This window comes from Colletotrichum spaethianum, assembly GCF_022836535.1.
Source record: "Colletotrichum spaethianum MAFF 239500 DNA, contig05, whole genome shotgun sequence".
Taxonomy (NCBI): domain Eukaryota; kingdom Fungi; phylum Ascomycota; class Sordariomycetes; order Glomerellales; family Glomerellaceae; genus Colletotrichum; species Colletotrichum spaethianum.
This window is the reverse complement of record NW_026054775.1, coordinates 931554-947319: the sequence shown is the minus strand read 5'-3', so window position 1 is coordinate 947319 and position 15766 is coordinate 931554. Positions and strand designations below refer to the sequence as shown.

Here is a 15766-nt window from a genome sequence, read left to right as displayed (position 1 = left end):
TCAGCACCGGGAGCAGGTCAATTTTGGGGCGGCCTTACGGTTTCCGTTCGCGGTCACGCTTATTCCTCCCAAGGCTCCAGGGGGGAGGGGGGAGGGGGCGTAAGAGGCAACATGCGAGAAGCGAGGGTCAGCGGGCGTTGCGGCTGGACTGGAACTTCGTCGACAACGTCCGCCATCCGCTCACCCGTCTCGTTGACAGGACGCAGATGAGTCCGTGAGTGTCTGGGCGGCGATGCGTTGCTTCGGCTTGTTGCCGTGTGGCTGCTGACTATTGGAACGTATGTAAATGCCACCACATCAGATAGGCCTTGCGTCTCTCCTCCCAATGGCTCCCTGCATTGCCAGCCCTGTAAACGTTGCCATGACACTAAAGCTTCTAGACTTGAAGGATGGAGTCTGGAGGCCTTGGTGGTGGCGTCTGCGGGCGCGGTAATTGGGACATGTAAGGGCTGCCAAAGGGGTATCTTTATGGAAAGCTGACCTTTCTTTCCAAGGCTCTCTTGGCAACTGGCGAAGAGGCTTTCCGAATCCATCTTGCCCCCCACACCATCGTCAACGAGACCCTCCTTTCGCTCGCTCAGAGATTTGACCACCCGCAGGGAAATGCAGAAGTGCAGATCAGGCGGGCAGGTACAAAGTGGACGAGCTCATCCGGCAAATACTGCGGCCGACAGTGAGACCTATGTCTGGAACTGGTTAATGGGCCGACGAAGAAGGTAAAAGACCCTCTAACAGACGCAGATTTGCGAGATCGCAGTGCGGGCAGTCACATTTCCCTTAGGAGACCCTACAGGCTTACAGATATGACGCCAACCAGTGATAGGACGGGGTTGGTGAAAAGGAGAGTTCCGTCCGGCTCTCGCGTCTATGAGTGTGGTGGATTTTTACTTCACCGCTGCATATCACGAGCCTCTTCGAGTATCCATATACGCCCCCCTTCTTGCTCGACTCGACATCAACGTGTGTCTCGTCCTGAGTGGTTTTGCCTCCTGAGCTAACTGCTAAAGTCTTGTCCTGAAGCAGACCAGCGGAGTCCAACAAAGATTAAGCTACCGCCAGGAAGAGGAGCTGCAATACAGGAGACCCCCGTGAGTGCATTACAGTGCTACTGTCTGCCGGAGGAGAGAGAGAAGGGTGGACATGGTCGCTGACGTGCTGGTCTTTTCCGACACACCCATGGATATGCGTTGGTGATCACCCAGTGATCTTTGGTACGGCACATACGGAGCGCATATGCGGTTTCTACCAAGCGGATGCTTCAATATCGCCCCTCCCTTTCCCCAAAGATGGGCATGAGGTGTCAGGGATTTTCACTGAGATGGGGGCCGAATGGTTGAAAGAGGGGGCTCTCCTGCGGAGTTGACGCTCTACAGACTCCTTCGGCTGGTGAAAATCGCGCCATATTACCTGTGTCAAGGGTGACTGTCCACTTGGAGGTGAAGACGAGCGTCGGCGATTGGGACACCTGCACCCGAGTGGGTGCGAGTGATCTCGAGGCGTGTTTCCCGCCCATGCGAACGGGATGCGTTCTCTTCGTCATGAGGAGGGGAAGACGTAGACGCTAGGCCGGCCGAGATCTCTCTGGAAGGCTTGGACGGGACAAAGTTTGATGTCAGAACGCATTCTCCTACTGGGTCGACAACGAGGTTCATCTATCTGGTGGAATGAAGGTTGGATAAAGGGCTCGAGGGATGCTGATCGTCACTTACTTCGCTCGCGGGAGACTGGCGATTTCCTGGAACCTGCCGGGCATCGTCCCCTCCTTGAGTGGATTCAGTATGACAATAAGTGTGGTGGAAGGCATACTCCAGGCTGTTGGATCCGTTTGTCGGGTCCCTCGACCATGGCACGGCAGGCAGCTCTTTCGCTCGGAAGGTTTTTCTGTCGCCGTAATGTATCTCGTAAATTCCCACCCACTGAGCACGCTCATCTCACCCCCTGAACTTTCGCCCAGAGGGCACGAGTAACTTCTGGGTTGGGCTTTCGGGTGAATCGGGATAGACGCTGCGATTTGCAAGATCCCTGGAAAGGATCCTCTGAATCGCGGACTTCCTAGTTGCCCCCAGTCCCACGATTTTCGATACGTATCAAGCACAGCCTCGCTGGAGTACCGTAGTATTACCGACAGGGTGACGAGGAGGGGAGCAGTGGACACCGAAATGAGGTTAAGCTCGACTCGGAGTCGTGCCGTTTGTGTCATCAGCTTTGCTTGCCATTTACTCTGGCTTCTTTTCGGACAACTGCTGCGATCGTAGTTGGAGCTGTGGGTTCCGTGGTACGTATGGTCGACGCAACGTCTGGGAAAAGCCTACACCAAAGGAAACGTGTCTCTCCTGGGGTCACCCCTCTGTTTGAGTACCGGCGGCGAGGAAACTGTGGGTAGTCTTTGGGATACGCACCCACCGAGGTTAGTCCTCGCATAGGGGTAGTCCACCGAGGGCGAAACGTTGAGAGTTCACACGTAGGTTTGCTTTAGTCTCTGGGGTTTTTTGCTGCTCACCATCGAACTCTGACATACGACCTCCAGTTTTACCCAATAATCCCAAGGTGCCTTGTTCCCAGTTGTCAGGATGGAGGGCCCCAGAGGCTCGGTACTAACGGAGCCTCGTCGCGATGAACGACGTCAAGGTAATTATCAAGGACGGTGATCGGTGGGACTCCAGTACCGTGTAACGTCAAGCACACCGATGAGAGGCGGTACTAGGGTGGGAGGGTTGCTTTTGAGGGGAAGGAAAGGTCAAGGGGGGCAGGGGTGAGATCCTTGCCCACGATACAGTTGTCGATTTGGGCATAGTCCGAGAAGTGGTCCAAATTGCATGCACTTCTGCTTTGGCCTCGAAGACACGCTTTACTACTCGGAGCCGGGTCTATGTAAGCCAGAGCCCATTGGCAACATCCGGAACTCGCCCGACAGCTCGGTACTGGCTGCCACTCGGTTGTGCCTAACCTTACATTTCCGCCTTCACAACTATGAAGGGACAGGGTCGTTTGGTAAGCTGCAGGTGACCCGTTCTCATCCTCGGATATTGGTTTCTTACGTCGAGTCAACAGCCCCGAGTGATGTAACACGCAACGTAAGACCTCATGAGCGGCGGGTCGTCAGCCATCGAGTTCCAATATCGAGATATATCGATGAATGTCCGTTCGCCGGACAGGACGCCTATTCCAGGTGTTGTTATGGTTCTTGTTGTGTGTCAAAGAGCTGTCACAAAGCAAGCCGGAACGCCGGTGCTGTCTGGGACTCTTACTAGGGGCTGATATAGGGGCCAGGAGCAGGGGCCGAGGGTTGTGCAAAGCAGGAATACCTCATTTCGCCTGTCCGTCTCCGTTTCTGTTGACAGGGCTGGGCGTGAGAGGGATATCCTTTCCAAAAAGATCCCAAACGGTCTTCTAGTCTCGTTGAGCACGGCCAGGAATATCCTTATTGCAGCCATGTGGCTTGCGAGTCATCGGTGTTCCAACTTTCTCGGGGTTATCATACTGCATTCCCCCGTAGGCCTGCAGTGATCGAGTCGTCGAGAGGATGCAGGCGCATTGCGATGCGGCCCTCGCCTGGGTTTGTTGGGCTTGTATAGACTGGAAAAGTCAACTATGGGCGAGTTTGGCCTGCGCAGAAGCTGGCACGTAGGCATAGAAACCCAGCATGGCCTCGTATCTGAACGGCCCACGGAGTTTGCCGCCATGATACAGTAGAGGCTCCTCTTGGTCCATCTTGCCTAACCCTGAAGCAGCTATGATTCAGCAGGCGATAAGTACCCAGCTGGTCGCAAGCGGCGGGCCAAGTCCTTCGTCACAAGCTTGGGAGGGCTCCTGTTGCCGCCCCCTTGGTACTGCTTCCGTAGTCCCGGTCGATGCGGCGGGATGGATCAGTAACGGCAAGAGAAGCTCCAACTTGCGGACACAGGTGCGGATGTCGTGGCCGAAAGGGATCCTTGAGGAGGCAGCGACAAACGAGCTAAGCCCGCAGCGTGCTCCCTGCCTCTCTCTTCGTCGGCCTGCGCGTTGGGCGGGATGGGATGGGGATGGATAGATGCGAAGGATGACCACCATGCCGGGGATACGTTCGGTGCTCTTGCGTTGCAATGCAGGCTTCCCGACTGTCACCGCGCATCTGTGTGTCGACAGCTGCTTCTCACTTGGCCCTGTTCCAATACCGAGAACGACACGGGCACAGGCAGCAAAGCCGAAATATTGAAGACGGGCCACACCGGTCGACGTAAGGGTTGCAGTTGGCCGGCACAAGCGCGTGCGTGCCATTTGCTAGCCTCCATCCCAGCAGCGGCATGTCTCGCGAGAAGCAGCATGTGCTGGTCACCGACGTGGGTCGCTACATGCTCCAATCTCACTCCCGTGGTCAGAAATCGCCCCCAAACTCGAATCAATCTTTCGTGGTTGATACTCGACATACATGACAAAAGACGAACGAGCGCGGCAGTTGCGAAATGAAGACCGAACAGAGTTTGTATCATCGACTTGAACAACTGTCGTTGGCGTTGCAGCGCAGCGAGACGAACAGTTCGAAGAAAAGCAAAACAAAAAGCGACAGATGTAACTGGACATCGCATCCCGGACAAAGTCCAAATTGGGTAATCTCGTCGCATTAACAGGTTTGCGGGCATTATTAATAGAAAATTAATCCAGGCTTTGGAGCTCATTCCCATCCCCCGCAGCGCCCGTTGCAACCTCTTGAAGAGAAAGCAACATTGGACCAAAAGAAATAAAACTGGCGTGTCGATGGAAATTCGCAAGGGTGAGGCATATCCCCCGTTTGGGAGAGAGAGAGAGAGAGAGAGAGAGAGAGACAACTTGTCGTTGACAGGGATGATTTTCCACCAAGCGACTTCGGAGGATGAACAGCTAAAGGGGAAAGGGGGATAAGGCTCAGCGTATCATTTGGTTGGCGAGTGTGGCTGTGGCTGGCTGCTTTTGTTTCCCAAGCCAAGAGACGTACCAACAAACAACGAGAGTATGGGAAGATGACAAGGCCCAAAGTCAGGCCATGATGACGCCCGGAGGCGTCGAAGGAGATTTGGAGCTAGACGCGGAAGAATAAGAAAACGGTAGCGAGTGACAGCGCTTCAATGGCATCCTGGCCCTTCCTTGACGTCCGGACGGACAATCAATAAAGGGCCAGTCAGGGGCCTTGCAATGCTCGACTGGCCCGTAAACCTGAAAGATGGGGGAGAAAGCCAAGGTGATGTGACGATGAGGGCCACGAATCTGGTAATCCAATCCCGTGGTGGAGCAAAATGGATGGATAGATGCAAACAGCCAGAATGGGAGGGTAGAGAGGTGCGCCTACGAAAGAAGCAGATGGTGAGTCCGAGGATTGCGAGCTTGATAGACCCACGAAATGCGTAAGGTAGTACGCAGTGAAAAGGCCAGTTGACGAGTGATCCATCAACCAGGGCCCTTAGTTAGCGCCATAGGTAAAGGACGGGTTCGTTCCTAGTGTCACTTCAACCCACGGTTCTTCGACGCTGTCTAGTACGTATTCAGCAAAGGCTGCACTCCTTCGCGTGGCGGTTCTCTTGGGTCGGCCATTCAAGAGCGTTGCTGATAGGACAGGGAGATCCCGGCTGATCGTCGCGGAGGCTGGAGATCACAGGATGTCCCGTGGGCCTCAGCTTCCTACCCAGGCTTGGGCATTGCACACCCTTTGAAGCCGGCTGTGCCCGCAGGAAACTTTCGGGAGGGTTCAAGAGAGGCGTCCAATGGGATTGCCGGCCGGAGTGCCAGAAAAGAGCGACGAGGTAAAGCCCAAGTGGCTATCGGGGAAAAGTTGATGAAGAAGGGGATTGCTTACTGTCTGTCAAAGCTCGTATCAGGCTTTGTTGAATCAATCATGAATTGCTCGAGAGACCATAGTAGAAGATAGGAAACTGGGCTACTGCTTGCGTTTTGTTCAATCAAGAAGTCTGTGTGGTTTGGGACGAGGCGTTTCTCCCGATCTTTCGGGCTAGGAACCGTAGATGCCCGCCGTCATAACTCTAGCCGAAACTCTCTATTAGTCGTCGTCAGCCTTGACAGTCAGAAGCCTCTCTAAAGTTACGGCGAGATCTAATCGAGATTATCCATGTCAGCCGTGAAAAGCACTAGCCACGTTATCAGGTTGAGAGAGTTGAATTACCAAATCTCGTGAAATGGGGCATCTTCAATGCTACAATGGCAGAAAAGCAACAAATCTAAGGAGCCGGCTCCGTATTATCAATCCAGCTGCTCCCAGCGGCCGACTGCTTGGGAACACACATCTGGCCTGTGCTTCCCTCCTCTTCAGTCTTCACCCCCCACTTCGGAATCTCAAGGCGGCCGAGTGACAGACCGGGGTCCCAAGTATTGTCGTTCCACGGACGTTCTAGGGGCACAGCCAAGGGGTGAGCCACGTTAGTTGGGCCTTGAATAACGGGGGAAATCTTTACGAGGCGAGGCGAGGCGAGGCGACGGAAGGATGAGTGAGCTAAGCCCGCTAATCTTCAAGACACAATTTTCCTGTCCCTTGGAATGTTTTGCTAAAAGGTTTGAGCCTCATTTCCTCTCATCTAACGGCACTTTGTCTCTTGCGTAGTGTCGTCATCTCTCGTATGGAATCCTCAGAGCCACCAAGGAAAAGAGGCGGCGGTGGTGGAGCACAACCTCACACGCACGCGCTTTGGGACGGCTCCCAAAAGCAAGTCGGCGGGATGAGAGCCCAGGGTTGGGTGCCCCTGTGCTGATCGACAGATCCTTTCTACACTTTTGAGCACATCTTCGACTCCGCATCCTGGCAAGCGACCCTGCCACCCAAAAGGAGCCAGCCGCGCAGGGCCTGAATGAGCCTTTGGTGACGCCCGTCGCACCGGTACTGGGCGTAGGCTATTGGCCCGTACGGGCGCCGGGAGCGGGATTGATTGAAATGGGCGGCACCATCAAATCATTTCGCTAACGGCATGGGGGACAGTGTGTTTAGATCGAGTGTAGGATACCCTTGAGCCGAACTCACCTTTGGCTTCCTGTTGTTGATAGAGGCAGTGCTGTGACCTTAGGCTTCTTCGCGAAATCTTACTCCAAACTTTCTTCATCTCCACGCTTGCCAAATTTTTATTAATTTCTATGTGACTTACCGAGGGACTTTGTTGGAAACGACGCTCCTGTGGCGTTACCACGACGAAACTCACTACAATAGCGCGCGGCGCCCAGTCGGCCGGCAGTTGTGTAGTGTCTCTAGAGCTCGTGAATGCCATGAGCTACCAGCATGTCGGCCATGTGGCTAGAGCTGGGACTTGCGGGATTACGGGATGTGATCATCGGGTTTATTTCCCACTAGGCTCTGAAGGTGTTGAAATGCGTGTGGTGACTGGCGTGCGAGAGAAAAAGAGCATGTGTGTGTGTGTGAAGAAACATGACGCAAATGGGAGCAAGCCTGTCTTACCGCCACGTATTCCTCCCAGCCATCGGTTATGCTGCCTGGGTTGCATGTCTTTAGAGCTCGGCACCCAGTATATGAGTTGGTCGATTACGGATGATCTGCGATGGGTCGTAGAGAAGTAAGAGGGGCCGGAGAATTCGGATGTGCATCCAGCATTGATCCTCCTGAAGCACCATCCGTACCAAAACACACATCGGCCGGCTGGCATTCCGTGACACCACTCGTGCCTCAGGTCGATCATGCATGTGCCAAGAAGCGCACATGGCACATTATCGGTTGCAAGACGGCCGGATGCCGTCGTCTGACTTTAGAGTTATGAGAGGATTGACAACGAGGGGTTTCCGGATGGCATTTTCTCCGCAAGAGCCAAGTGTTCGCGGGGTCGCTGTCGCATGACGTTTACCGGGCAAGACCTGAGAACGCATGCGTAGGTGATGATGCAGACAGTGACCCCCATGTCATCACAAGAAGGAGGCCCTGGAGCCCCCATCGTCGACTCCTAGTACCTGATGAAGTGGATGCCGCCTCATGTATCCACGAACATGGCCTTGCCTGTAACTCTGCGGATGGGTTGTAACTGAAGTCACAACCGGGGCTTGGGACGACAGTAGTGCCGGCTACAACGACATCATCGCCCGTCATGGCTGGATCAACCTCCCGCCCGGATGCGTGGGAAATTCTTCGAGATCGACACAACAATGACCCAGCCAGAGGTCGCGGCGCTGCGGCAGACAACGTGTTCGCCTGCTGACCAAGATTTACCAAGAGGGTGTTTCTGGGATAATACCCGAGGCAGTCGAAGACGATCACCGCGCGGGCGCTGCGTTAGTGCCCTTCGGTTAGAGGTAGGCCTGTGCTAGGGGTGACACAGAGGGGGCCAGCCCAGCCTTTGTGGTCTTGCCGGAGATTGGCTGATGGCAGACGAGCAGACGAGAGATTGGCTCAGGCCGCGCAAGTGATGTAGAGGCAAGGCGAGTCCATTCACGGGTGTGATGATGAACCGGTACTAGGAATGCCGGGGAGAGCTGCACCGTAGTCCGAGAACGAGATGCACGATGTCGAGAGGACGGTCTACGTCCCGGGTTCCCTCACTACGAGAGCCGGACTGCCATCAGAAAAGGCCGTTGTTTGATCAGGCGTCCAACCGCTACCGCCGCTGCACAGGTACAGTTGCCACTTGTCTACTGTGTATAGGGCGTGCCGCTCTGGGGCACTGAGAACGAGGGCTATATGGGAGCGTCGATATATGCAACGTACGACCGGTCACTCGCAAGAGACTCCGAAGTACGACCGCTTCGCGCCGTAGGATACCCCATACTGCAGGGTCGACACGCAGCAGCTTGCAAGCGCGGGGGATGAGGAAAGGGATACCGATACGAAAGGTTTGGTGGGCGCCACACGCTGGGCCCGATCTGGATGGACGCCGTTTCGTTTGGCACAGCTAGGCTAAGGCAGGCTTAGAAGCTTTGCCATCCTCGCTGGTCCGCGGAAACCCTTGTCCAAGAGAGAGAGATCTGTCTATCCCATCTGCCATTGACAGCGGCGGAGGGGCGGACGTGCTGGGGAGGGCTGCTCGAGTCCGCGCTAGCATAGCTTCAAAGCCCGAGGACGTAGTCCAGTTCAAAGCCCGAGAATGAGAATGGCGGTCTCTGTCGACTGAATAGTCCCTCGCTCTTTGTCGACATATTCGAAGAAGTACAGAGATCGTCAGTCGGTCGTAAGGATATTGACCGAGACCGAGGAATTGGGATTAGGCTGCAATATGGAGACGGGGGCAGAATAATCCCGTCGAAACAAATAGCTTCAAGGTCCACGACTTTCCTGCGGGTGCTGAGTCGTTGACAGGTGCTCATTTAGCCTAGCCAAAGTAAAAAAACAAAGAAGAATTACGTGGGTGGCCGGCTTCCCGCCGATCTGCACCCGCTGCATGCTTCACGAACGGCTTCATCTGCGAGCTTTGGAGTTTAATACTAGGCCTCATTTCCCATGTTCTTCGGGGTGATGGGTGGGATAGCGTACCATAGAACGCACGCTCAGCCACGGGCAACCTTGAGATGGTTACGTAGCTCCAGGGTTGTACCAACAACACGGACGGCCAAGAGGCTATGATGGTGTTGGTGCTCACCCATCACGATCCTCCCCATAGCGGGGGGACACCAGCTGCTGCCGATTGGCGAGTGAACGAGCGAGATGTTACACCGATGGGACATGGAGATTAGGGGGGTCCATCCCACAACGGTGAGCAACGAGGCGCCCGCTGCAGCGTACGCGTAGTGGGTAGTGTGGTGCGCACTTGCGTAGGTAGGCGCTGGACAGGGTTGAGTCAGTATTAAGGTGAATCAATACTCTGTAAAGAGCGGGCATATTGCATTATGTCGGCCGGCGGCCCAGCAATGTGCAAATACCAGTCTCGAGGCGCTGGCAAACCACTAAAGGATTCCAAGGCGGTTCTGGTGTGAGTCTAGCGTGCTTCGCAGCGGAACACACAACTTCTTCGGCGTTAGCACGCGGCATAGCGGTAGCTAGCCATGCCATTTCTCGTGTGGTGATGGCTTCGTCCTGGACATGGACGTGGTTGGTGTTGGAAAAAGCAAGTAACGGCCGGACCGCCTCTCCCCCCTTTTGACGCCACGCAAGCCTCATAAACCTCGTCACACTGGCCAGTGCCTACGAACTGAGGGAGAAGGTCGTCACTGCCAGTGGGGACTCAACGAGAAATGTCTCTTAGTGCATCAGTGTCTTCACGTGCTACGACGCTAAAGTCTTTCGCGAAGTTTGACACGGATGAGCTAGACAACGCCGTCGTCAGCCATCCTCTCAAGCGAAGTCTGAAGTCTGCACTTGTCTCAACGCTCCCCGTTCCCCGTTCCCCCGAGCCTTGCAAGCGCAACAAGCCTCTTTGGGGGGGAAGGGGGGGTATGGATCGTGGTCGTTGTCGTCGTTGTTGTTGTCGTCGTCCTCCAGGTGCCACGCCAAGGCGTCGTTGAGTCTCAGGGAGGCTCTTTTGTCACAAGGCAACGCACATGGCAAAATGCGTAGTGCAGAATTGCAGATGTAAAGAGAATGCAAATGCTATCAGAGCCGCAGACGCCAAATACGTATCCCGAAACACCATACACACAACGCATGTACCCCATGACATTGAGATTGGCTACCAAAGGCACAATCAAGTATTCACAAAACATCAGAGCGACCGGAGCTGTCACGGCAGAAGACTTGGGACGACATCGGAAAGAGGCGTGACAAAGCCTGTCATTAGGTCTTCAACAGCAACAAACGGACGAGTCACTGCTTCATCCGATCGCATTCTGCCGCACAGTTGTGCCTGAACGCTCTCGGAACTTGAGACCTTCTTTATGCCATGGCCCTCCCTAAGAGGGATTCCTCAGGCCCTTGACCCAGGCTTTCCCAGCAACCTGTTGCCGTTCCGTGTACATCCCATTACAGTTTCCAAACCTTTCCTGCCATCTTCCCGGCCCTTGCCTGCAAGTCGATCACGGACCCCTTCAACAAGGGCAGTTGGGGCCAGACAGAGGCAGAGGCACCTTGCAGAAGGCAGGGGACGGGCGAGACATCGTGGTCGGGGCCCGGGGGATCAAATGGTTTGGGAAAGCAAGCACCAGGCCGAAAAATAGATGACCATACACACACAGAAAAGAGAGTGCGAGAATCCGACAAGAGGCAGAATGAGTGAAAGAGCCGAAGCCAAAGAACCAGACCAGTCTCTTCTTCCCACGATCCCCTGTCCTTGCAAGGTTCAAGCCACCCTGCGCAAGCGAGGGGCTTTCCTGGCGCCCGAGCTAAACTGAAGATCATATTGAAATTAGCGTTTGTTTCCGACCGTCTGTTTCTCAAGCCCCCTTTCCCACCCCCTTCACACATCTCACATTCCACACACACACCCTCATGCCATGCCAATATGGAGTCTCCCCCCCTTCAAGAAACAGGCTCCCGGCGCCCCTGACGCCCCATTAACCAATCGATGCCGAACCGTCTCTTTGACGACGACCACGCCGCCGCCCGTCCGATCCCTCTCATGCCGCATACCCCAAGGAAGATGGGGGAGAACACCATGGTCATGTCTGAGCACACTGACATGGCCAGCGGCGGAGGCTAAGGAATCGCTGACAGCTTGCTTCAAACTTGACGTGCGCGGCCCTTTCGCACGGCCGCCGCTGCAAGCGATGTCGACGGCGCCGACTTAGCGGCAGCGCCTGGCCTGGAGCTCGCGGCGACTACGGGAGTGCTTCCCTGGCGCTTCTGGATGCCTCAAGCCACCGCCGAGTCGGGCTGCAATCACAAACTCTATCTAGGGGTGCGTCGCGTTCTGTTGACTTTCCATCGTAAGAGTGTCAATGGGGCGAAATTGCCAGGACTGAACTCAACTTGATGACTGACTCCGTTTTTGGCCTGATGCCTGACCCGAAAGCATGGCGGGCATTCAATCATCCCTACACACAACGAAACGGATTTCTCCTCCATATTTTCACGCCAATGTACGACTGAACGGTAATCGACTTTGCCGAGCGGCACGACTGCTCGAACCCTACGACGAACACATGGCATGGTGGAGAGATGTCCGGCTGTTGCCGTTGCAAAGAGCGGCACTTGCAACATGTAGGACGCCGGCTTTCTTCATCCGACAACTCCGCATGAGAGGCTGAAGGGCAGGCCGGTTTTCCAGAGACCTCTATGACTTCTGCCCGTTAAGCTTGTATGAGGAGCGACATGATGAGCGTCAATCGAAACAGCATCCGTCCTTAATGCTTGCCCACTCCCCTGCAGCAAATCCGGAGCATTATTGCAGTCAATGTCCCATGATCTGGGATGGGCTGCTTCCGTCCTCCGTGCCGTCTGGTTTGCCGCACGGGTGACCGGCCGAACATGACAGAGAAACAACCCAATGTGCCAGGAAGACTTGTTGAGACAAATTGGGATCATCTCGCATCGTCGGCAGGTTGAACGAGGTTCGGATCTGACAATGTGCATCATGGACACATCTGCAACTCTGGAACATAGACACCAGTCATCCGAACATGGGACCAGCACGGCACGTCGAGCCACCGTCCCTTTTTCTGCCCTTCTCGCAGCCTTGGGATGACGTTCCGGCGAAGCAGAAGCGACGAACGGCATAAGATCAGCTCGACAATCCGGTCGCAGCACAGGGCTGGCAGGGTATTGATGAAGCTCTTGGGGCCTCACACGCCGCACGCCCCCCGACGTCAGTCAGGCACAGAGTCGTTGCTCGTCTCAAGTGCGTGAGTGTGTGCGGAGCAATGTGTGTCTGTGGTGCCGTGCCCGCGGCCAGCAACCCCAGTCCACGAGCACCACACAGCAACAACGACAGACTCGTGCTGGGGGTGCCTCGTCCCTACACCGACCCCTTGGACCTCCGTCCCAAACACACAAGCCTTCATGACAGGACAAGGGACAGGCCCCTCAGACTGCCCCGTCTTCGGAACGGGAACAGGATCCAAAAAGGGAAATGGTGGCCCGAGTGGTGCCATGCATAACAGCACTAGATCCGGATTAGCTCTGGGCATGTTAGCGGCCCACGCACCACAACCTTGGGAGGGGGGCCGGGGAGGCGTGTTCAGGGGTGTGCCGGCAAGATGGAGGAGGGTGTGGGAGAGAGAGAGTAACATCGAAAGTGAGGAAAACGAGGAGCCAGGAGGGTGTGCGTCCACGACATGTAGGGGACACTCTCAGTACATACCCGTGTGAGAGAAGGAGGGAGAGGCGTTGAAAGGTTAGCCCTGGCAAGCAGGACCCTGCCGTTGCATAAACCAGTGACCGTTTGACCTCGAGCGATCCCATTGACGTTGATCCATGCCAGACGGGGGCCCGTCGCCCTCGATCTCACCCGCAATCCCGGCTGCTGCTGCCAGCCAGCAACACGGATACCACCCAAGACTCTCTCTTCTGCCCACGCAAGACTCGAGATCGTTGTTGTTGTGATAGCTGTCCAGGGACACAACAAGCATCGCTCAGGATCCCCCCGATGCACCCCAAGTCAGAGAACGGACCCTGTACCCTTACCTCACCCCGTCATCCCATTATCCAGGAGGCGCTATAGCCAGGCTTTGATGAGAGGCAGGTAACGGTAATATGCTCGTGCTCCCCTCTCTTCCTCCTTGCCTCTCTCTCTCTGTGTCTCCGCTACATATCCGCTCTCCCTCTTTTAGTTTTCCACCCGGTCTCATCTACCTACTAGTACCGATGACCCCGTCTCCTCCCCTTGTCGTGAAGCCTCGCAGTACGTACTACAAGCACCCTGTCGATGGCCCAGGACAAGCACCTTGGACTGATCCTTGCTTAGCTGCCACCGACTGCCACACCCCCATCGCCGTCTTTCGTCTGGTCCCCAGGCCTGGCGTAACGGTCCCAAGACTTATCCCACTCTCTCTGCCTCTGACCCACACACAATTTGTGACAGGCGATTGTGGCATCCCATCGTCCAGGGATCATCGTGTGGATTTACGCTTGATCACCCATTCCACTCTGCTTCGGGAGATCTGATATACCTGCCTCCCCCATCTGCCACCTCTACTCCATCCACCCACCAACAAGCTTCTTTCGCCAGGCCATTTCATACTTAAACTACCCACCGTCCCCTTCCCCTCGTCGAGATCTTGTTTGGAATCTTGAAAACTCCCGAAGCAAAATCAATCTCTAGTATCCAGCTGGCACTTGGGGCTAATCACGACTCTACATCTAATACTTGTTGCGTTCCTAATATCCTACGCCTATCACCATCCTACCAAACCTTCTCATCATCTCTGCGTTGCACCATCGACGACAAGAAGATCAAGACAAACACCCGCCCAAGGAGCAGCATCATACCAGCAGCAAACAACACATTCAGAGTTCTTGGAACTATAATCAGCAACAATGGCGAGCGCTTTAATATCGAACCCGTACGCTGCCCAGCAGAGCACACACTACGGATACGTTCAACCTCCTCAGCCTCCCCCGTCGCCCCCCATGGACGAGACATCAAAGTGCTCTCTCCCCTCAATCTCAAATCTCCTTGGCCTTGCCGACCAAGGCTCGCCCACATCAGAGACTCATCCTCAAATCCCTCAACAAGGTACGGATTGGACGGACTACCACCAACATAGCAACAGCTACACCACCGGCAGAAGACTGACTCTCGAAACAGCGTCCTCTCAAAAGTCCGAGACGAGGCCAAACTCCTCTCACTATGGCCGCGGTGGTCTTCCTCCCACGCCTCCCATGAGCTCTGATGCCTCTTTCGATGGTTACAACTCGCCCTCAACAAGATCTGTCAGCCATCTCTCCGTTGTCTCTCAACCCCAGAGCAACTACTACTACGAGTCAACGCCTCCTCTGGAGGCCGACGCCCACCGCCACATGGCTCCTATGGTCTCGAGAGTCCCCGTCCCGGCCTCATACGCCCAGCAGCCATTCCCGCCTGCGTACATGCCCGCTCACAACCCCATGGCTGCGTCCTACTACCCTCCCATGCAGCCCACGCCTCCTCCTCAGGCTCAGATCTCCGGCATCTACTACCAGCGCCCCCTTCCTCAGCAGTTCCCGCCCATGGCTCCTGTGCCCGTCGGTCTTGGGCCTGCTGGCTCCAACCCGTGGCAACACCACCACTACATCTCCCCCTCCTCCGCTGCCTCTTTCCCTCAGAGCCAAGATCGCTACATCTGCCAGACGTGCAACAAGGCCTTCTCCCGCCCCTCGTCCCTCCGCATCCACAGCCACTCCCACACGGGCGAGAAGCCCTTCAAGTGCCCGCACGCCGGCTGCGGCAAGGCCTTCAGCGTTCGCAGCAACATGAAGCGCCACGAGCGAGGTTGCCACAGCTTCGAGAGCGGTAGCAACTAGCCGATCTTGGGGGGTTCGACAACGGTTATTTCCATTTTTACTGCATCATGACCAACACGACTGGAAGGGGTTCTCAGCCGGGGATGGCCTGGAGACATCAGAGTTGGACAGGGAAAAAACTCGGACCGGCTTTATAACGGGAAAGATACCACGTGGTAGGCATTTACTGCTACCGCGACTGCAACAACGACGCCTTGGTTTTCAGATCAAACGACACGCAATTTTTAACAATCATAATCAGCTACGACGAAAAGAACACAAAACCCAAAAATCAAAAAGGCTCTTCTTCAATGGCGTTCGATGACTACAACAAGGGTTCCCCACGGATTGGAAACAAACAAACAAACATCATCCACGGGCAATCTTGGGAGGGCAAAGGATCACAAGGGGACGGCAATCAATCGGGTGGGAAGGGGTTACCTTTCTCAGACATGTGTTACACTTGGTTTTTATTTTATTTTAACTGGAGCAAGGAGGCGCGAATCATGGCTGGGGCAAAACTGG

The 15766-nt window shown here is 55.2% G+C and overlaps 1 protein-coding gene across 1 annotated transcript; it reads left to right on the top strand.

Moving 5' to 3' along the window:
- Positions 1 to 14296: 14296 nt before the first annotated feature.
- ColSpa_02805 (C2H2 finger domain transcription factor mtfA) lies at positions 14297 to 15262 on the top strand (the record flags this gene model as incomplete). Its single annotated transcript, XM_049269017.1, has 1 exon — positions 14297 to 15262. The coding sequence occupies one exon, from the start codon at positions 14297 to 14299 to the stop codon at positions 15260 to 15262; it is 966 nt and encodes a 321-aa protein (XP_049124974.1).
- Between the last annotated feature and the right edge of the window lie 504 nt (positions 15263 to 15766).